The 23541-nt window shown below is 38.6% G+C and overlaps 1 protein-coding gene across 2 annotated transcripts in view; it reads left to right on the forward strand.

The window, feature by feature from the left end:
* Positions 1–23498, forward strand: part of tie1 (tyrosine kinase with immunoglobulin like and EGF like domains 1) — a 44041-nt gene extending 20543 nt beyond the window's left edge. For both annotated transcript variants that reach the window (XM_031900916.1, XM_002931604.5), the window contains 17 exons: positions 3022–3150; positions 3233–3378; positions 4072–4216; positions 4346–4504; positions 8711–8848; positions 10139–10429; positions 13262–13552; positions 16081–16274; positions 16585–16795; positions 17189–17299; positions 17504–17694; positions 18469–18582; positions 19278–19348; positions 19694–19734; positions 20256–20352; positions 21595–21694; positions 23008–23498. In XM_031900916.1, coding sequence (XP_031756776.1) covers positions 3022–3150; positions 3233–3378; positions 4072–4216; positions 4346–4504; positions 8711–8848; positions 10139–10429; positions 13262–13552; positions 16081–16274; positions 16585–16795; positions 17189–17299; positions 17504–17694; positions 18469–18582; positions 19278–19348; positions 19694–19734; positions 20256–20352; positions 21595–21694; positions 23008–23076 — 2498 coding nt within the window. In that variant the 3' untranslated portion in view covers positions 23077–23498. The remainder of the gene's footprint in view (positions 1–3021; positions 3151–3232; positions 3379–4071; positions 4217–4345; positions 4505–8710; positions 8849–10138; positions 10430–13261; positions 13553–16080; positions 16275–16584; positions 16796–17188; positions 17300–17503; positions 17695–18468; positions 18583–19277; positions 19349–19693; positions 19735–20255; positions 20353–21594; positions 21695–23007) is intronic.
* The last annotated feature ends 43 nt before the right edge of the window (positions 23499–23541 follow it).

The raw sequence follows: 23541 nt of genomic DNA on the forward strand, positions 1-23541 counted from the left end.
TCAATTCTGTACAAAGAATGTATGTGGGCCCCTTCCTGCAACATGTGCAGACTTTATGCCTTGTGTTGGACAGGGAAAGACACAAAGTGCAGTGCTGATAGGAGAGACAGTTAACACTATCAATAGGGAAAAGGGTGAAAAACATAGGTGGGCTGGTATTTTTTTCCAAGGTGGTAACACTACTTGTAAATCATGGAGGGGTGCATGGGGAGCCCACATCTACATGTCAGCACTTTGATATACTCACATATATAAAAGTTTCCCTATCTGGCCAAGGTTTCCACACCACAGGTGCTGGGAGTTGCATCACACACACAATTTTTATTTAACTTTTGTACAAACTTGCACAGACAAACAGTTCACATTCTTCAATCAGGGAAGCATCCATATCCACAGAACATATACATTTTTATTCAAACTGGTTCAGTTGTACACAGATTACAACTAGTGGACTCTCACACTCCCTTTTCAAAGGACTTAACCAGAGATCTAGCATCACCTGTGTTCTTACCAATTTGTTCTAAATCTAGCATTAGCCTCCTAGCTTCCTTCTTTAGATGTTCCCATTGGCCAAAGACAGTCACACCTGTTCCTGTACCCTAGTTGGGGTTGTTCACCATTAAATCCACTTTTAGTATGATGTAGATTAGTGCTGTCCAACTTCTGTGGTGCCAAGGGCCGGAATTTTTATGGCCCACATGGCGGAAGGCCGATAATGGAAGCCAGTTTTCACCACTGCCCATTCTGAACCCGCACCCACTTAAACCACACCCATGTTATCACAAGAGCTTTTAAGACCATGCCCACATTAAAGTGATACTGACACTAAAAAAACACTTTTTAAAATATGAATCTACATAAAAAGCTACCTATAGGTCATGTTGATCATTTTTTGCTGATATGGCTGCTTTTGTGGGTAATTGTTACTTGAAATCCCAAAACCTGACTGTTTTGCCAGTCTGACTGTCCCTTCTCAGCCTGTCCGTTATAGCTTCTAATGCTAACGGCCTACTGCTGCACAGATATGGCCGCCCCCTCATAGAGGAACATGGGGGATCAGAGAAGTAATGTAAAAGCTTGGACAAATACTTTTATGGCAAAATTATAAATAGCATGCAAAGACAATGTTATGACAGATGTAAAAAAGGTTTCATTTCTGGTGTCAGTATCTCTTTAATGGTGGTAGCGCAGGAAAAACCCAAATGGTTGGTGCTCACTTTAGGGATATCACCCTTCATTTATATGTAAAAGAATTATATTATGTCATACCCTTAGGCTGATGCCACACCAGGCGTAGGGCTGATTTTTTCGGCAAGCGGAAAAACGCTTGCCGAAAATTCAGCCCTACGCCTGCTACTTGTGCCTGCACCCGAATGAATGGGATATGCTCGGGTGCAGGCACATGTAGCCGATATACGCACGAAAACGCGTGAGAATGCAAAGTCTCGTGTTTTCTTGCGTATATCGGCTACATGTGCCTGCACCCGAGCGTATCCCATTCATTCGGGTGCAGGCACAAGTAGCAGGCGTAGGGCTGAATTTTCGGCAAGCGTTTTTCCGCTTGCCGAAAAAATCAGCCCTACGCCTGGTGTGGCATCAGCCTTAAATCCATAGATATGGTTAGGGTCGGGTGCGGGTCGATGATTTCTCAACCCGTACATCACTACTATGGTTGGCTCGGGCTGGTACAGAACCTCAAAACATAGGGGCAGATTTATCAAAATGTGAGATTAGAGTTTACCACAGAAAATCTTACCCAATTTCTTTGCATACCTATGAGATTTTCAGAAGCGCATCCAATAGGAATAAGTACAAAGTGGGTTATTTTTTTCTGTGGTGAGCTCTAATCTCACATTTAGGGGCTGATTTACTAAGACACGATTTGGAATCCGAATTGGAAAAATTCCGATTGGAAACGAACATTTTGCGACTTTTTCGTATTTTTTGCGATTTTTTCGGCGTCTTTACGATTTTTGCGTAAAAACGCGAGTTTTTCGTAGCCATTACGAAAGTTGCGCAAAGTCGCGATTTTTCCGTAGCGTTAACACTTGCGCGCAAAGTCGCGCCTTTTTCGTAGCGTTAAAACTTAAAAGACGCGACGTTTCGCGCAAGTTTTAACGCTACGAAAAAATTACTTTCGTAATGGCTACGAAAAACTCGTGTTTTTACGCAAAAATCGTAAAGACGCCGAAAAACTCGCGTTTTTACGCAAAAATCGTAAAGACGACGAAAAAATTGCAAAATTACCGATCATTACGAAAAAAACGCAATCGGACGCATTCGGCCCGTTCGTGGGTTAGTAAATGTGCCCCTTAGCATTTAGCACGTTTAGCATTTCTAGCCTACTTCTTTGTTAAACTTTAGTTTTCCTTTAAGTGCCTGAACAATAATTAGTGAAGAAGTTATTTCATTTAATCCTTGAAAGGTTATGGTGACTTTTTATTCTGCCTGCTTAGAGAACCTAGTAATTATATGATGGTATCTTTACCCTTCCTGTAAAAAACAACCACTTACTTGTGTTTAGTCTGTATAGGGCCTTTTTTGAAATCTTTAGTTAAAGTTGGACATGGGTGAATCTACTTCAGTCACCAATGTGATGACCATTAAGCAGTGATTATGCATGAATCAAAAAAATATATTGACTGTAGGTTACAAATAAAATAACAGGCAAATGCTAAACTAGGTAGGATTTGATAACTCAGAACATCCTAAGTGTTTTATATGCAAAAACAGTGGCCTCCAATTAAAGCTCACTGAACTCAGCTGAAGGGAGTTTTTAAAGGGTTGCTGTTCACAAAAGAAAGCAATTATCTTAACCTCAGCGCAGGGCTGTTTTATATGTTGCCTGGGTGCAATATATAACTCAGTGAGAGAATCAGGCCTGATGTTTTCATTTCAGTGTTTTGGTAACAATGTGAATTCATACAATGTACTACAATGCCCTTTCTATTGAAGCCTTGAACAAGGCACCACCTCCACCTTTCATGCATTATTCATTAATTTGATATCTTGTAATTACAGCTTGTCCTAATGGGAAATATGGTGCAAATTGTGCCCTGCAGTGTCAATGTAAAAATGGTGGCTCTTGTAACAGGTTTAGTGGCTGTGTATGCCCCTCAGGATGGCATGGGCAGCACTGCGAGAAATCAGGTAACAGTGAAAACTCATCATTTTCAGTCCCATGTTTCTGATTCTGGGATCTTGGTGATATGTTATGCATTGTACCTTGCAGACTGGATACCACAGATCATAGAACTACCAAATGCAGTTGAGGTTAACTTGAATTCCAGTGCCGTATTAACCTGTGCAGCATCTGGCAACCCTCAGCCCATCCGTGAGAGCATTGAGCTTCGCCGCCCTGATGGCTCTGTACTGGCTGTGAGTTATGTGGTCTAAATTTGTGACATGATTAGTAAAATGAGTAGAATTTGTAGAACTGACTTTGTACAGCAAGCAGTAAAACAGATCTTTTTCTTTATATAGGGAATACTTTTCCTAACATTGAAGATTAACTATCATGCAAATAATTGGGGATGTATGAAAGACAAAGTAAAAATGAAGACCTAGTTTAGTAATGTGGGCACAACCACTAGGCATGGTGTGCACACCTTAAAACACCATAAACAATGCAGTAGGGCTCAAGTGGAGTTGTGTCTAGGTCAACAACAGAGGCTACAATTCTCCTGTACCTGCCTTTGACCAGGCATACAGTGCAGTGTTACCTTAGCACATTTTGTCCATATGAGCAAGTGAGGGGTGTAACAGTATATGCTCACAGGCACAAGGACCCATGTTATACCATAAAAAAGTAATTCATATATGCACAATTATTAATTAAGGCCCATTAGATTTAATCAAATACTGGTCAGCTTGGGTTGTTTTTAGGTATAGGTAGTAGTACCTTGATTCACTCATAAATTAGTTCATTACAACAAAAGAGAGTTACAGAAATATTTTGTTACAGAATGTTTTTATTAGTAAGGTTATTATCTTCCATTGTTTTCTCATTTGATTATTCAATTATGTTCACTATTTCTAAATTTTGCCTTTTTTTCCCCACAACTCTCTCAGGCTAGTAAAGCAGTGTTAGATCGGGAACGCAGTACGTGTGAGTTCGCTGTGCAGTCGCTTACTCTGACAGACAATGGGTTGTGGGAATGTCGTGTGTCCACTACTGGTGGGCAAGACAGTCGCAAGTTCCAAGTACATGTAAAAGGTACTGAAAGCCCTTACTTATAATATTTGGATTGGCTGTTAATAGTTTTACCTGCTTACAAATTATAATGAATTGAATGCATTCTTCCATGCACACCTCCTATCATACTATATATTTTTTATTCTTTAGTGCCACCTCTGCCTATAGAGCCACCACTTTTGCTGGATCGACGGAGTCAACAACTGACCCTTTCTCCACTGCACAATTTTTCTGGTGATGGACCCATCATATCAATCAAATTACATTACAAACCTAAGGATAATGATTCTCCTTGGAAGAATATTGTAGGTAAGGAACATCAAATATATTGATTTTTGAATATTTGGTATTATCTGAATATTTACAGTGAGGAACATAAGTATTTGAACACCATGCAATTTTGCAAGTACTCCAACTTCATCATGGAGGGGTCTGAAATTCACATTGTAGCTGCATTCCCACTGTGAGAGACAGCATTTAAAAAAAAATTCAGGAAATCACATTGTATGATTTTTAAAGAATTGATTTATATTGCACTGCTGCACATAAGTATTTGAACTGGTCCTGGCAATTGCCTGGCAATCAGCAAGAATTCTGGCTCTCAAAGACCTGTTACTCTGCCTTTAAATAGTCCACTTCTACTCCTACTTAATCTAAATTAGTAGCACCTGTCTGAGTTTTTTAGACACCTGTCCACCCCACAGTCAGTCAGACTCCAACTACTACCATGGGCAAGACCAAAGAGCTGTCAAAAGACACCAGAGACAAAATTGTGGACCTTGACAAGGCTGGAAAGGGCTACGGGGCAATTGCCAAGCAGCTTGGTGAAAATAGATCAACTGTTGGAGCAATTGTTAGAAAATGGAAAAGGCTAAAGACGACTGTCAGTCTCCCTAGGACTGGGGCTCCATGCAAAATCACACTTCATGGGGTATCACTGATAATAAGAAAGGTGAGGAATCAGGGAGGAGCTGCTCAATGACATGAAGAGACTGTGGGGCCACAGTTTTAAAGGTCACTGTCGGTAAAACACTACGCGGTCATGGTTTCAAATCATGCATTGCACGGAAGGTTCCCCTGCTCAAGTCATCACATGTCCAGGCCCGTCTGAAGTTTGCCAATGACCATCTGGATGATCCAGAGGAGGTATGGGAGAAAGTCATGTGGTCAGATGAGACCAAAGTAGAACTTTTTGGTCTAAACTTCACTCGCTGTGTTTGGAGGAAATATAAGGATGGGTTGCATCCCAAGAACACCATCCCTACTGTGAAGCATGGGGGTGGTAACATCATGCTTTGGGGGGGCTTTTCTGCCAAGGGGACAGGACGACTGCACTGTATTAAGGAGAGGATGAATGGGGCCATGTATTGTGAGATTTTTAGCAACAACCTCCTTCCCTCAGTCAGAGCATTGAAGATGGGTCGTGGCTGGATCTTCCAACATGACAATGACCCGAAGCACACAGCCAGGATAACCAAGGAGTGGCTCCGTTAGAGGCATATCAAGGTTCTGGAGTGGCCTAGCCAGTCTCCAGACCTAAATCTAATAGAAAATCTTTGGAGGGAGCTGAAACTCCGTGTTGCTCAGCGACAGCCCCAAAACCTGACAGATCTAGAGGGCATCTGTGTGGAGGAGTGGGCCAAAATCCCTGTTGCAGTGTGTGCAAACCTGGTCAAGAACTACAGGAAATGTTTGACCTCTGTAATTGCAAACAAAGACTTCTGTACCAAATATTAACACTGATTTTCTCAGGCGTTAAAATACTTATGTGCAGCAGTGCAATACAAATACATTCTTTAAAAATCATACAATGTGATTTCTTGACTTATTTTTTTAAATGCTCTCTCTCACAGTGGGAATGCACCTACAATGTGAATTTCAGACCCCTCCATGATTTCTAAGTGGGAGGACTTGCAAAATTGCAGGGTGTTCAAATACTTATGTTCCTCACTGTAGTATTATCCCTACTTTACAAAGGATAGGGATTCTCCCTGGAAGTTTTCAATTTTACAATCCTTGAAATTATTATTTATATTCATAACTGACATATAGTTAATTCCTTATTTTAATATGACCAATATATAAAAGATAAAGTATTTATACAGGTACCTATGATTAATAAGAATCATTATACCAATCACATAGATGTTCGGTTTGCAAAAATGGGACACTATTTATTTATTGCTTACTCAAAGTAATTCCATCTCCTTTATTGCTAATGTTGCATTTTCTTATATTAAATTCATATTCGCCTGCTAACAGAGGGGAATTATTTATTCACTACCCTTATCTATTAAATGAGAGGAGAGTACAAACCCCAGAGGGGGTGAAATAATAACAGCCCAGCTGTCAGGAAACCAATTATCACCTGCTCTCTGAGATGCTCTTAGTGCTGGGAACTGTCACCTGTACAAATCCTTACTCCCTGACACAAAATACATTTTCCAGCGTTGTTATGGATAAAACATGGGCAAGCCCACCTGTATATCTCTTTATCTCCTCGAAGGCCAGTGTGGCCATGACTTACAAAGAAACATATGGACTTTAGCAAACGTCAAACAAAAAAACATCCTTATTCATGAAGCAAAAAGCAACAGGTTATCCTTCCTTCAAAATAAAAAGCTAGTACAGGTTTGGGACCTGTAATCCAGAATGCTCGGGACCTGGGGTTTTCCGAATAAGGGATCTTTCCATTATTTGGATCTCCATAATTTAAGTCTGCTAAAAATCATTTAAATATTGAATAAACCCAATAGGCGTGTTTTGCCTTAAATAAGGATTAATTATATCTTAGTTAGGATCAAGTACAAGGTACTGTTTTATTGTTAGAGAGAAAAAGGAAATCAATTTTAAAAATTAGAATTATTTGCTTAAAATGGAGTCAATGGGAGATGGCCTTTCCGTAATTCGGAACTTTCTGGATAACGGGTTTCCGGATAAGGGATCCCATACCTGTACTAGAGCATTTAAACTGGATTTAACAGATGCAAATCACAAAAATGTGTTATATGCTTACATTTTAGAAACAGGGGGTGAGATAGAAGAATTTTTACTCCCACTAAAAAATAGTACATACACTATAACAAACATCAAAGGGGAAGCCGTACACGCATGCACACACAATCTTCAGCTATACCAAATACATATTTTTGCTGTTATAAAGAGGACTTTGATGGGATTGGGAATTAAAATAGACTCTGGCATTTCAATTGCACAGAAGCCCAAACAGCCCCTCACCAGCATCATTCTGCTGCCCCTCTGGCCAGTTTTGTAACTATATATAGAGCAGATTCCACGGTCATGGGGTGGGGGGGTTGTCTGCTGTACCTTAGTCCCCCAGCCCCTCTCCTACCTTAAATATACCGCCGTGGTCAGGGCCGGAAGGGGGGGGGGCATGGGAGGAGGAACTGGTCACACCAGGCCCTCTTTAAAAGATTTTTCTGCAGGGGTGCCTGGTGTGAATCTACAGATTAACATTCTGAGCTTGATATAACATGGTAGACTGAAAATATGTTTTTATTGTTAGAAAAGTAACTGATGGCCAACCCCAGAAAAAGCTAGGAACATGGAGCTGACTTCTGGCTCAAGAAGTCATGTATTTAAATTTGTACAAATGCATGATTTGAGCTTGCTTCATTGGTAGGACTTTGATGAGACATGGTGGCATGTAATAATGGGACAGATTTGGTTCAGTGAGAAAAAGTTATTCCATGGTTTATCACATGAAACTTCTCATGGGCGAAATTTAATTTGAGAAGTTTTCACTCGATAAACATTAGATAAGTTTTTCTGAATTGAATTGCATCTCATATTGAATCTCGTCCATGAGTTTTTATTTGATAAACATTTTTCACCTTGAATTGAATCTGGCCCAATTTCGGAAACCATTTTTCACTAGTCCTGTAACCCACACCTCAGATAATGGGCCAGATTCAGTGAGAAAAAGGTTTATCACATGAAAACTCATAGAAGAGATTCAATTTTAGATGCAATTTAATTTAGGAAAATGTATCTTGTGGTTTATCAAGTGAAAACTTTATTGAAGTCTATAGGAAAAAACTGCAACAGTTTTTCCTCCTTGAACTGAATCTCGTCCATGAGTTTTCACATGCTAAACCATGAGAACTTTTTCTCACTGAATTGAATCTTACCCATTATCGTTCACTGCAGATAGCATGTTAAAGACAAATGTCCAATAGGTTGTCATTTTACTTAACTGGGGATACACTCCCTCACATGTCTATGCATGCTGAGTTGCTGAGCAACAGCCAACAGAAATGGGGCTTTGGGAAAACGGTATGGGCAAAGGGCAATATGCAGTAGACAAAAACAGCAGCAGTTGTAAATAAAGAAGACTGCTCATGCCATGGGGCTAATATATATGATAACATAGAACTGAAATGTATTAAATGCTTGTGACATTTTGTGTTTGTAATGATACTGTACTTTGGTTTCTATTGCTTATATCACTGTATAGCAGAAATGTGTTAAATATAACTTTTTAACAATTTACAGTGAAACAAAAAGAAAACATCATTCTGCAGAAACTAAAACCTGTAACCTCCTACTTGATACGAGCACAGCTGAGCCGGCCAGGTCCAGGAGGAGAAGGCCCATTAGGACCATTGGCTGTCATGGAGACTGACTGCCAAGGTAAGAGTTAGGTGGCAGTTTGTGGTTAGAGCTGGGGGAAAGTAAACATCATGTAAATATAGGCCTATAAGATCCCAGTCCAGAATTCTGTCAGGTACTCACTACTTGTTACCTCCAAACAGCTTTACCTTTAATCACCACTGCTTTCCTAATACAGGTATGGGACCTGTTATCCAGAATGGTTGGGTTTTCCAGATAAGGGATATTTCCGTAATTTGGACCTCCATAACTTAAGTCTGTTAAAAACCATTTAAATATTGAATAAACCCAATAGGCTTGTTTTGCCTCCAATAGGGATTAAAGGAGAAGGAAACACTAAGTCACTTGGGGGTGCCAAAATGTTAGGAACCCCCCAGTGACTTAAATCACTTAGCTTTTACCCCCGGCTGGTGCCCCTATTATGAGAAAACTGCACCAGCCCGGGGTACCTGTAGCGACTGTTTCCTGTTACTACTTCCGTCTTTGCATGCTTGCACATGCACAGTAGAGTGAAAAGGCGAACTTAAACAAAAAAAGTTGGCTTATTCATCTACTGCGCATGCGCCGGCCCAGGGTTTCCGAAGACAGAAGAAAGAAGGAAGAGGAAACACTCGCTACAGGTACCCCAGGCTGGTGCGGTTTTCTCCTAACAGGGGTACCAGCCCAGGGTAAAAGGTAAACGATTAAAATCACTGGGGGGTGCCTAACATTTTGGCACCCCCAAGTGACTTAGCCTTTCCTTCTCCTTTAATTAGATTTTAGTTGGGATTGAGTACAAGGTACTGTTTTATTATTACTGAGAAAAAGGAAATAATTTTTACAAATTAGAATTATTTGCTTATAATGGTGTCTATGAAGATGGTCTTTCCGTAATTTGGAACTTTCTGGATAACAGGTTTCCGGATAAGGGGTCCTGTACAAACCTGTACAAATCTCCCTATCAACTCATACCGTTCATGTATGTGGGATTATGTACAGACCCTCTTATGCTGCAGTTCTAGATTCTCTAATGAAAGATCTAATACATAGCTATGGGGCCACATATGGGTCCTAGGACCTTAATATGATTATAGCCCTTTCCTTCACATTTAGTTATGTCACTGATTCATGTCAAGTGAAAATTTTATTGAATGCAGGGATAGCATACTATAGTGTGTATTTTGTTTCTAAAATAATTTATGGCAGAAACTAACCACTTTATTACAGATATAGTTATCCTGTGCTTGTTTTATAATCCTGAATGTCAGATAATGTATGCATTAAATCAGGTTCATGCAATACTAATTAAGTTGGTTTCTGTTTTCTAATCAGAGCCAACAGTGAAACCAGTCATTAAGGGACATGCAGTGGAAGATAGAAACACATTGTACATCAGCTGGAATCTGCCTTCAACCCCTGTTATTGGCAATGGCTTCCTGTTGCAAATTTATCATCCTGAAAACCATCTTATTCGACAGGAGAATATCACCTCTATGTATGTGCTGTCTAGAAAAGTCTATGGCCTCCATGCCAACAAAGAATACACTTTGAAGGTCCTCATTTACCACTGCAGAAATCTGGGACCTCCTTCAGATCCTTTTGTGGTCACCATCCATAGCAAGGGTGAGTTAGACATACCAAGCAGATTTGCAGAACTGTTGAGGACATATAGGATTGGTCAATTTGATATTATATACAAGTGTTTACCTCATAAGTTTAACCCTTTTTTAGACATAATAAAAGCTACAAATACCTTGCCCATGCAGGGCAAGGGCTGCCATCAGGTAGTACTCAAATCAGGGCCCTGTGGCAGAGGCCCTGAGGCATGGTTTTATTATAATGAGGTGTGGGCAGGAAGATCAGGGCATGACCATGCACGCACAGGGATTCTTCTTTTTAAATTGCTGCCCCGTTCTACTTGACACTAGGGCCTGCTGCCCATGGGACCTTGGTATCTGATGGGCTAATAATTCAGGACCCATGAGGCAGTGCCCTGCTAACTATGGGTCCCATGATTAGTGGTGGTGGCCCTGTAGAGTGCATAAGCAATAAACTATGCTAAAACTGGTTCATACTATTTATGAATAATTCTAAATACATGTAATTACAAACACTATAAACGAGATCTCAGTTGGGCATAACTATTACTGTTGCAAAACCTTCTATAACCTCTGTTATACAGTGAAAAAGTAAATTGGAATTGATTCCTGGTTACAGAGTTCTCAAATACAAGTGATGGACAAAATAAAAACAAGTAACCTAGTGATGCTAATAAAAATATTCATTGCTTCTTTGAGACATCATTTATTTTACAAAGAATAGAAAATTCTTTATGAATTTTAAGGGGAATGCTGATCAGTGCTTTAAGCTTTAAGTAGTAATCGGACATGAATCTTCATCTTGCCTCTGCTGACCACAGTGGCTTAACTGTGTTTAAATCAGCCAACTGTTATGGCCTCAGGAGATGCTTAGCTTAATAAGCTAATTTATCATCTATTGTGAACCCCCCTCACTGAAGAGTTAACAGCAGTTTATGATTTTGCTGTTTATTTTAAAGGCCAACATTATTTTAACGTCCAACACATCTAAAATAGTTGTCTGAATGCCTTCTCCCCACATGATACACATCATGCAGTCAGGATTTGGAGTATTAGTGTACAACACTGTATAGTGTACAAATGGTCAAAGCAGTCAAACAAATTCTGCCACAGTGACTTGGGTATTTGATAAATGTGTCAGTTTTTTAAAAATACTGTTACGGCCAAGAACATTTTCCTGAGGGAAGTTTTAATAAATTCTAAATCAGATGAAACTGCTGGGAATATATCTGAAATCCCCAGTTCAGTATTTGATAAATCAGTACTTTAGATTTGATTTATTTTCAGACCAGGACTGAAAACAGATAGGGGCATATTTAACTCTGCCAAATTCCCATCTATGCATCAGGTGTATTTTTGCCGCAGCCTTGTTTGTTCACTTCATAATTATTCTATTAAAGGAAAAATGAAACTGGGTAAAATAGATTATCTGCGAAAAATAAAATGTTTTTAATATAGTTATTTATGCAAAAATGTAAGTAAGCAGATGTCTAACATAATAGCCAGAACACTACTTCCTCCTTTCCAGCTCTCTAAGATGTTAGCAGTCAGTAACCAATTAGTGATTTGAGATTGGCCATATAGAACATAACTGTTCAGTTAGTTTGCTTTTGAATCTGACCTGCATGCTCACAAACTAACTGAACATTGCAATAAGGCCTCTGTCGCCCATGCAGTTTCTCCGCCAGCATCTGACATGTCCCATGTGCCCCCCTAAAGTCACTGACTGAGAGGTTAGAGAGCTGAAAGGAGGTAGTGTTCTGGCTATTATGTTAGACATCCACTCACTCCAGCCTTTATACATTTTTGCAAAACTAACTATATTAGAGATATTTTTTATTTTGCGCAGTCTATCTGTTTTTCATTTTTACACTGAACTGTTCCTTTAAGAGACCTATATACTGAAATTTAACTGACATAATTATGTCAACATATTTTCCCATACAACTACATAGCGATTATGCACTGGCAAATTAACACTATGGTGAGCCTGGGATATTGGCATGGAGACTGTGATATAGATGACGAGATGCTAAACATGTACACTGAACTTGCTGTTGTTCACCAAACAAAAAGACACAAATGTGTCATTGTAAAGATAATACACAAAACTTTGTAAACTGCTGATGTTTATTTGACAGTTTGTTGCTAGATGTATTTGGTTATTTAGAGTGTAAACATAGGCACTGGCTTTAATTTTACATGTTGTAGGAAGTATGTTCTATAATGGTTTAGGAAGTTACAGTATATCATGGTATTTCCTAGGTCCCGATATCTTCATACATGGGTATGAAGATATCGGGACCTAGGAAATACCATGATATACTGTAACTTCCTAAACCATTATAGAACATACTCCCTGCATAACTTTCATTTTTAGGCTCTAAGGATTGTAGGCTTCTAAGGTGTTCTTCAAACATTTTACCAGTGGGATATGGCAGATGGTGTATTTGCTATGCATTGTCTGTGCTGTTGTAAAATTGTATACAAGTCATTTCAGATTTAACAAAGTAGTAAATACTAATAGTAGATGAGCGGGTGGACAGGCCTGTCACTTTATAGTTTACAAATACAATACATGCTCCACTGCATTTGTGCATTCTGGCTGCACATGGTACAAGCTACCTAAAAAAGGTTATTTACCAAAAACTAGTATTATTTTGTCCAGTACATGTGTATCTGTATACATACCAGTTTTTAGACTTTGAATATTTATTAATGATAAATATTTCCTTAGTGAAATAGTGACTGTCCATGAAAATATGTGACAGTTGGCAATTATGTGAGTCAATCTGTACAGCTTATTAATTGTTAACTGTAAGGGGCAGAGTTAGAGTAACAGCCAATATCTCTGCAGGTCCATCTCCACCTAAGGACCTACGTGCTGAGCCTATCTCCAGGGATAGCATAAAGCTAAGCTGGTTGCCCCCTGATGACCCCAATGGTGGTATCATTAAGTATACAGTTGAGAGCCGTCCAGTAGGGATTCCTGGGGAGCCTCAGTGGGCAGACACTGAAAACCAGAATCAAACTTGGCATATTATCAGTGGCCTGAATGCCAGCACTTTTTACCAGTTTCGAGTACGCGCAAATTCAAAGGTACCCGGGGAATGGAGCCTTTCTGTGCAATCGACAGCTCACAGTTTGGGTAAGAGCATGTTTTTATACCTTAATGCAGTAGTGTGTCTTGGTTTAAAAAAACTTTACTGTAACAAGGGATATTCCATTATTCAGTTACTGTTTTGTTTGCTTATCTTTCATATTTTTTTATTCTTCTATTTACCATGTGTTTCTGCATAATAATAGACATATTTGACAGCAAGTAATTTTCTCTACATTTGCTGGGCATTTCCCCAAAACAGTTTGGCCAAAAATTGCTAAAGTGCGTTTTAGCTCAAGTCAGGCAGGAAAAGTGAGGTCCCTCTCACAAATGACAAAATTGAGGAAAACAACAGGTTTTTTTCAGATATGCTTTCTAGCAATGGTGCCATATTTTCAAAAGTGCAAGGAAAAAATACTTTGTAAATGTCTTTAGGGTATTTTCCTTTTCATGATGTTACTGGACCTTTTGCCAGAAATGTAGAACCTGTATTGCTGACTAAAAGGTTCTTTTTTGTTTCTTTCGTTTGAATGGGAAGAAAGTAAGTGTAATGCAACCCACAGTGAAAGAGTCATTGCGCCACCTAGCAGCGAATGTTCTCAAACTGAACAAGTCAGCATGTAAAAAAGGATAAATAACTGTGTGCATTATTATTGTTATTACTACTATTAACATATATGAATAAAGTGCCAATATATTCTACAGCACTTTACAATAAATGTGTGTATACATTGAAGATACAGATTACTTTCAAAACAACCAATAACAAGAAATAGAGAGGGTCCTGTCCAGAAGAGTTTATAATCTAAAAGCATTCCTAAAAAACAGTTATCACTGGCTTAAACTTATGGTGTTCTATAATAAGTTTTTTTCAGTCTGACTCATCATTGGTGTAATTAAAGTGGTTCAGCGCCCCTGCCAAAACTGTGCCCCTTAGCGCTCATTTAAAAAGCACTTCCATCTGGGGTTTCGCTGGGCTCTGCACCTAGTACCTGCAGAGTGCAGCTTCAGCAGGCACAAAGCAGTCCTGCCTGAATTAATGCAAGTTAAGGGTTGGTTAGAGGGTATGAGGGAGTAAGCCTACATGTCTCCCCCAAGGGCCAGAACTAGTGGTAGGCAGAAAAGTTGGCCCAACTCTGCTCCTTCCATACATCAATTCTTTGGAAGAATACAGGTCTCTGATCCACATTTTGAAGTGTGTGTGTGTTTAGCATTTTGCACTCTGTTGTGCAAATGACCCTCCATTTCTTAGTTTTGTTTTTCTCAAACTTTTGCTTATGTTAAGGACAAGGGCACGCAGTGCGTATATCCGATTCTCCCAGCCCTGCATTTAATTTAATCAGGCTGAGAGAAGTGAATCCATTTGCCTACACTGCACCATGTGCCTGCACTTAAGATTACAATAACAGAGTGTGGGCACACGGAGCGGATCGGAAGTCGGCCTAAAAAGAAGGAAAAGCAGACATTTCTCAGGCTGACCTCTGATCCGCTCCACTTGTGTGTGCTCCCACTCAAGTGATTACTGTAGTTTTTACTGCAGGCACACACGTGCAGTGTAGGCAAGTGAATCCACAACTCTCAGCCTGACTACAAAAAATGCAGGGCCGTGTGCCCTTGCCCAAAGGTCATGCAAAGCCAACTTTAACATGAGATAGATTAAGGGGAAAAGAATTACATTTTTACACATAAGTGAATACTCGCACATGTATTTTCTGAAACCTCGATTAGTCAGGATTTATTTAAAAAAGCAAAAAGTTGCCAAATATACTCAAAATAAAAGCTGGTGAGGTTCTGTAGGAGTCAGTAGGAATTGTCTGAAACAATGATATACATTTATTTATTTATTATCCCAGTTCATTAAAACATTTGAAATTTTCAGCCTCTTTGGAAATTAATGGAATGGAAATAGTTGTTGTGCGTTGATGCATTTTTTTTTTGGGGGGGGGGGGGGTTTCCTCCATGCTTGGTTTCTCTATCTGATGGCTACCAAACAGCCAAGCTTTTTATTTTTTCAAAAACCCACTCAGGAACTCAAGATTCAAGTAACTGGATGCTCGAGCCTAGAGGCTCAGGCAATAATAAATCATCCCCTAAGTGTGTAAAGCAACTGCCCTGTTAGTCCTACTAGTTACTAATGTAACTGTTGCAGCTTATATGGCTGAACAAGAACCACTAATTGCAAATATTAATGGATTCCTATGCATAGTGAGGTGCAGATCTGGTTTTGCACAGGCCAAATTAAGAGAGAGCTAAACTAGGGAAGCGCCTGTTTCTTCCACCTCCAATACCACCTAAAAGACACAAAAAACCTGTAGTATGCTGCATTTGTACAAGCATATGCATAAGTGCCTGCATGGTCCTGCTATGGTCTACTTCTACCCACCATGCCATTTATATTGCCCATATTACAAAAGCTTACCATGGCTGTAATAACCATTTTATCTGAGATAAATGTATTATTTGTACCTAAGTTATGTTATACAACAATATATGTATTATTTTTACCAACATGTCCTGCAGCTGATGTTTCTTTTTCTCTGCCAAAAACATTAACCTTGTCCCCTTTCTTTTGCTAGAGATAGGAAGTCAGCCACCAAGCATGGAAAGCAAGAACCCTCGCCCTTCTGGGTCAAGTCACCAACTCATCCTGGCCATAATTGGCTCAGTGTCAATTACATGCTTCACTATCATCCTTGCCCTGCTCGCTCTCTTCTGTATCAAAAAGAATTTTTTCCACCGTAGGAGAATGTTCACCTACCAGTCAGGATCAGTAAGTATTCTAATCTACTGACACTTGTTGCAAAGTATTTTATCAAAGCTAAGTAAATTATATGAATAATGTAAGAATGAAAAGTTTGAGGCTATTTTTCTTTACAACGAAATACACAGAGGTTCCACAAGCTTGTTTGTAAACTTCAATTTAAAAGCTGCCTATATGTTATATTGTACTATTGTCCTATTACATGGAAACCCTGGACTTTAAAAAAAATAAGCTTCCTAATTTGTTGCTGTGTTTGCCTTACTCCCTAGTCTTTAAATGATTATCATGCTGACTAGCTTATCAAATACTTTCTGTAAAGGGCGAGGAAACCATTTTGCAGTTCAGTTCTGGAACACTGACTCTCAGTCGTCGTCCAAGACCCCAGACAGAGCCTTTCTCGTATCCTGTTTTGGAGTGGGAGGACATCAAATTTGAGGATGTAATTGGAGAGGGGAATTTTGGTCAAGTCATTAAAGCCATGATTAAAAAGGACGGACAGAAGATGAATGCAGCTATCAAAATGCTGAAAGGTATTAATTTTACCAGATTAACAAATGAATAGGAACATCCCGAGGAATCTTTGTAGGCATCAATGCTTGAAGTGATGGCACAACACAAAGGTTGATTGAAACACATCTAACTGTCACTAATATGAATCTCTGTCCACTTTTCTTTTTCAAGCGGTGTTATTGGTTAATGAGAACAGCATTAACCCTGCTGCCATTTCACCCCCTTTACTGTCTAAGTTATGAAACTAGCATTCCTGAGGGATGCAGATCAGGCATAGTACCCAGCTCAGTAGCAGCTTGCATGATAAGTGGCAATCCTACCTGGTACTTTTTTTTATAATATCACCAATAAACTTTTTGGCAACTTATTATTTTCTGTTTTACAAATACATTTTTTAAATGTTATAATTCCAGAATTTGCATCTGAAAATGACCACAGAGACTTTGCAGGGGAACTGGAAGTCTTATGTAAACTGGGTCATCATCCTAATATCATCAACCTTCTGGGAGCCTGTGAGAATAGAGGTAAAATAACATATCACTGTCATTCACCAGCACATTATCTACCTACATCCCAAAGGTTATCTCTCTCCCCCAGGAGCATTAGTATGAACTTACATTGTGTGCTTGTGTCTACCAAGCAACATGACATAAATGGGGCTATAATTGTGTTGCAGTTTTTGCACATGCCATTTTAAAAATAATCATAGTTTTGTATTTCCTTAACAGGTTACCTCTACATTGCTATTGAATATGCTCCTTATGGTAATCTCCTTGACTTCTTACGGAAGAGTCGAGTTCTTGAAACAGACCCTGTATTTGCCAAGGAGCATGGGACTGCTTCCACGCTTACCTCCCAGCAATTACTACAGTTTGCCTCTGATGTAGCAAAAGGAATGCAGTACCTTAGTGAAAAACAGGTAGGACACACATTTTTTAACCATAATGTGCCCCTTTAGGTAAAGTACAATTAGGTAAACTACAATACTACACTACAGCACCAACTTAGGGCTTCTTCATGTCCACAAGTCCAATTTCCCTGCAGTCAGTTGCATGTAAAACCACTTTCACTTCACTTGTGTTAAAATGCGCCCCTTGCATTTCTGTATTGTTGCGCTAATCACTGCTCAGCCCTTCCTGCCTTCCATTCTGATTCAAGCACTGTTGAACCTATTGATACAAGGGAACCCTGGAGCTACCACCACCTCCTGACCAACGTCAATAGGTGCAGCTCCCTTGTGCCTGAAGAATTGGTCACAAGTGTCACTCACATGCCAAACACCAGAAATGGTGCCAGCTGGACTTCCACATGGTTTAGTCTGATTTGTGATTAAATATAGGTGCATATCATATGCATCGCCGTCTTGCGACAGCTATGGCAATATGAAAAAATGCTGCATTTTGGGAAAAAAACATGGTGATTGCACTCAATTGCACTTTACTCTATACACTTATGTACATACATGTGCCCTAAATTGTGTCAAAGAATATTTGAAGATGTACTTTAGAAATAGCTCGTGAAATATGGAATAAGTGCCTTGTCTTACATAATTACACATTTAGTTTGTGTCATAGTGAAGACTGATCAGAGATCCCCTATTCTAACATTGGCATAAAATGTAAACATACTTTAATGGACATCTGTTGCATAACAATATATGCTCATTTTTCAAATAACCATTGTTGCTTTCAAGTTTATTCACAGAGATCTGGCTGCAAGAAATGTTCTTGTTGGAGAGAATTTAGTGACAAAGATTGCAGATTTTGGACTTTCAAGAGGAGAAGAGGTGTATGTGAAGAAAACCATGGTATGGATTGTACATTTGGCAGTGTAACTAGATGTTACTAGACCACGCAGCAGATACATTTTAGGGCCCCAAATGTCCAAAGACTGACAAGTTTTATCAATAAATATTAAAATTAGGACCAAGCAGGGCCCCGCATACCTCCTGGGCCCCCCTGCTGAGTCCTGTATAACGGATTCCTTCAGAATGTCCAGCACACAGAAAGGTGCTTCCACAACAAACGCAGAGTAGTGTGATTGTATGAAACATGAAGTGCATTTCATTTTTTGCATTCATTTTCTTCCTTGTGTATAAACTGAAATATTTTTTTATTTCCTTTGATTTCCTAATTGCTCCCACTATTTAAGATTTATTACTTTACTTTTTAACCCTACTCCATAGTTGCCATATTTAAAAGAAAAATAAGCCAAATGCTACCCATTTTACTTCTGCTCATGGAGTTAAAAAGTATGTAATAAATTATGATGACACCCCTTAAAGCCTTTACAAAAACATTCTTATGCCATTGTTGCAGCAAGATGATGACTCAATCTGTGGACACAGAGGGAACAGAAATAACAGAGACCTCAGTTGTTTAGCCAAACACAATTATACACTTTAAGAATGCTCTGCTCATGAATGGAAATGTTTTCTTTGCAAATAGGGCTTATGGCATAAATTCATTGGAGCTTGAATTGGAGCTTTATTTTTTGTTTCAGGGACGTCTGCCAGTTCGCTGGATGGCCATTGAATCCCTTAATTACAGCGTGTATACTACAAAAAGTGATGTGTAAGTAATACTTTATGAAAGCACGGAACTCAGAGGAAGACATATCTTGATGAAATGACCTGCAGTTTAATGAGATGTTTTTAAATAATGAAAAAAGATTTTAAAATATCTATCCTACTCTATCAGATACACTATCAGTCATGATCATAACGTGAAAACAATTTCATTTCTATGAAACGCTTATAAGGGATAACCAGATGCCAATGCTATTTATCAACACAGAAAATGGTCTCCAAAATCTGGCATCTGGGACAAATCATTGTCACATAATCATATAAACATATATTGTTATCTTTTGGAAAACATTTTATTTCTGGAGTCTAACATCTTTCCTGTATTTTGCAGTTGGTCCTTCGGGGTCCTTCTCTGGGAGATTGTAAGTTTAGGTAAGTCAATTGGGACCTGCACCATATTTAATTAAATACTCCTGGAGTTAATAGCTTTGCTAAAAGAACAACCACTGAATTCTTGCAGGTACAGTTATAGGATCCCTTAAACATAAACCCAGAAAACTCCAAGAGGAAGGCCATCTCCCATAGAGTCCATTTTGAGAAAATGATTTTTATTTTTAGCAATTATTTCCTTTTTCTCTGTAATAATAAAACATTACCATGAACTTGATGGTGAGAAAGCTGCATGAATCCATAATGGTAGCAAAACAATCCTTTTGGGTTTATTCATGTTTAAATGGTTTTTAGCAGACTTTAGTAATAGTGATCCAAATTAAGCAAAGATCCCTTACCCAGAAAACCCCATGCACTTTTGAAGAGGAGGCTAATAAATCACAACAAAGGCAAAACTTTGTATCTGAAAAAAAAGCATAAAACTATTTAAAATAAGGATAAATCAGTGTATTTAATATAAGTATGTCAGAAAAGAAATATTCCTGCTTTGTTATGTTTCACAGGTGGAACCCCTTATTGTGGAATGACTTGTGCAGAACTGTATGAGAATCTTCCTCAGGGATACAGAATGGAGAAACCAAGGAACTGCGATGATGAAGTGTAAGTTGTTAGCCTCCAGCTATTCTACATAGAAAAAAAGACTGAAAGCAAGACATTAATATATCACTTTAAACATTTTCTAAAAAAGAGAAGGTTAAAATGTAAATATGACTTATGACCCAGCTGCAAATTCTAACTTTTAGCATCTTACAGAATGGCCTATTATTATCTACTTTTCAACTGGTCTTAATTTTTATTTCTTCATTTTTTTATTTTTTAAATAATTCGACTCTGTCTTTTGTCTGACTTGATTCTCAAATCAACCGATGTGGGAATGGTGTGGTACCATACACCTCTATATTTCTGCAAATGGTTAGCACTCACCCAAAGTGTAGTTTTATGATTCAGTGCAAGTCAACCGGCGTCTGTATCTATAGACAGACATTTAGAAAGATTACTGATAACTTTTCTTTAAAGATTGATTTTATTAATGAAACATTGCTGCTATCCGGGTCATAGCCCATGCCTAAAAAAAAGCTTTTAAGAAGAATCATCTGTATTGCAGTCTATCAGTAACATTTTACCATATGTCTATACCAAGTTTAATGCCCATCAAGCACAAGTGATATCACTCCAGCTTGCAGCACAGCAGTAAAGTGTGACTGAAGTTTATCAGAGTACAGGTCACATGGTTGTGGCATCCTGGGAAATGAAGAATATAGCTTTCACCAACTGTGACATTTAGCTTTGAGATGAAAACCACGTTTTTCATTCATATAAATGACAGGAGGCACGGGGAGGAGGGACAGCAACTAGACCAAACTGCTGTATCTGTGGTCATCTTATTTGACATTAGACATAAGCATAATAGCTATGCAAAAGTTTGCTGCATCACATTCTCCTATCAGACTTGCTCTAGCTGTGAGTTTCTGTATATAATACCAGCCATAACAAAATACAATGGTTTGTTCCAAATTAGAAGCAAACAGTGAGCATAGTATCAGAAAATGAATTCTATCATATAAGCAGTAACTGTCCCCTTGACTTTTTTAAAAGTACTGTATTTTTTTTTCTTACCAAAAACAGCAATTACCAGTGTAAAGTTACTGTTAAGGCATAATATTTTTTTTACAACTGTATCCGCTTTATAGGTTGGTATTTTTATATGGCATAACTATGATTGTAGGTCCCTGTATTTTGCAGTAATAAACCCTCTGTAAAAGAAACAATGATCCTTGGTATAGCATCACTCTGTCTGTAAAATCTGATTATAGAAGATGAATAAATATGTCCTTGATTTAGGTATGAACTGATGAGGCAGTGCTGGAGAGACCGTCCATATGAAAGGCCTCCATTCAGTCAGATATCCATACAACTTACCCGCATGCTAGATGCCAGAAAGGTACGTATACAAACATCTCTTCTCATAGTGCGACAAGTGCATTGTCTGTACCAGAATTTAAAAACGGCTTTGTTTATAAATTATCCAGAATCTTTTTTAGGCCACAGTTGAGTACTGTTTCATTGAAAATGTAATGGGTTATCCCTATAAGCCCTGGATGAATAACTGATCTACTGCTGCTCCTAAGCTGAAGCCCACAAATGCACACAGCTTCCAACATGCTTGACCCGATCTTTTGTTTATGATGTGCGTCTGTATATATATTGTTTACACGTGCAAGCATCATCATTTCGCTATACAGCTGGCTAAAGAAACTTGGGGTGGCATTAGCTAACCCGCAACCCTTTTTTGGGTTGGGGTTTTTGATGCTAAAAAAGTTGCATTGTTTCCGCAACAATTCCGAATCTGAAAACTCTCCACCTAAAACCTGTGGAGATCATGTCAAAGTCAATGGCAGATGTCTCTTCCCTGGAAATTTTTTCTTTGCTTAAAACTTTTCGAGTTTTTCGTATTTTTGACGCTGGTTTTTGTGTGAAAAAAAAAGTTGTGCTTTTCTGCTACTTTTTCCCCACACGTGCTTTTTTACTTCGGATTTTTGGATAAATGTCTGACATTTGTGTAAAAGAGTTCATTCGTTGTTTCGAATAAAATAAAATGAGATAAATGTGAGTTTTAGTAAATCGTAAATCTGCCCTTTGGTGTCAGTAACAAAGACCCTGGTGTTGGCCACTACAGGAAATGCCCCACTCCATACACCATTGTGTCACACATTTTACTGAACCTTGTACTGACCATTTGCTTATGAACTACCAGACATAGAATATAAATAAACAAGTCACACATTGTGTAGCATTTGGGGGTGGGGTTAAAGGAATACAACAAATAAATAAGTAAAGGAAGTTCCACTCTCACTTTTTTGCAGTGCCCTACTCAACAAAGGGACTGTAAGGGCTGCAGATCTTTTTTGAGCATGTTTAATTCTGGCATATGATAAGTTTAGCTTTTGGGCATTCTTAATAGACAGACACGGGCTACCTAATATAGCTATTATACTTATTATAGAGCAGACATTTGAAATGATTAAAGCAAACACCTGAAAAAACTAATGTTCACTTTAAAGGTCACACACTTTAAGAGATGATGATCACTTTATTATCTGTAGTGCACCAACTATTTATATGTTATTTTTTATTATATTAATATTGGGAAACATATGGCTAAAAAATGTCTTACTTTGTACTGGGTGGTGGAATGTACTATATTGTCATGTTTAACCATCTATCATCATGTTGTCTTTTGTTCTTATTCTCCAGGCATATGTAAACATGGCACTCTTTGAGAATTTTACTTATGCTGGAATTGATGCAACAGCAGAAGAATAATAATCTCCAATATGTGAAAAAGGATGGCACATAGACTGAATCTTTGCCCACTATGTGGTGGATTGTACAGTACAACAAAGCTGATGGCAGGATTCACAGGCTTTTGTTGTGATCTTTCTATAACGTCACTTTACTAGGGCTACTAGAAAGCATAAACATGTCAATTCTAACAGCCCATATCTCTGTGTTTATGTAAGTGTGTCTATTAAAAGTGTGAGTGTCTGTGAGTGTGTGATAAGGGTGTGTGGCTATCCCTCCTGTACAGCTCAACACTGCCACAAACAACAAGGTTTTATTGTACAAACTCTCAATTTTTTTTTTAAACCCCCTCCCTATTTTCTCATGTACAGGCATCAAGGAAATTTCAGCAATACTTACTCGTGTTTGATTAATTGCATGAATAAAGTGAATTTTTCTTTGTATCTATTGTCTTTGCCTATATTCTTTGGAACTGGAAGCAATACA

This window comes from Xenopus tropicalis, chromosome 4 (assembly GCF_000004195.4).
Source record: "Xenopus tropicalis strain Nigerian chromosome 4, UCB_Xtro_10.0, whole genome shotgun sequence".
NCBI lineage: Eukaryota > Metazoa > Chordata > Amphibia > Anura > Pipidae > Xenopus > Xenopus tropicalis.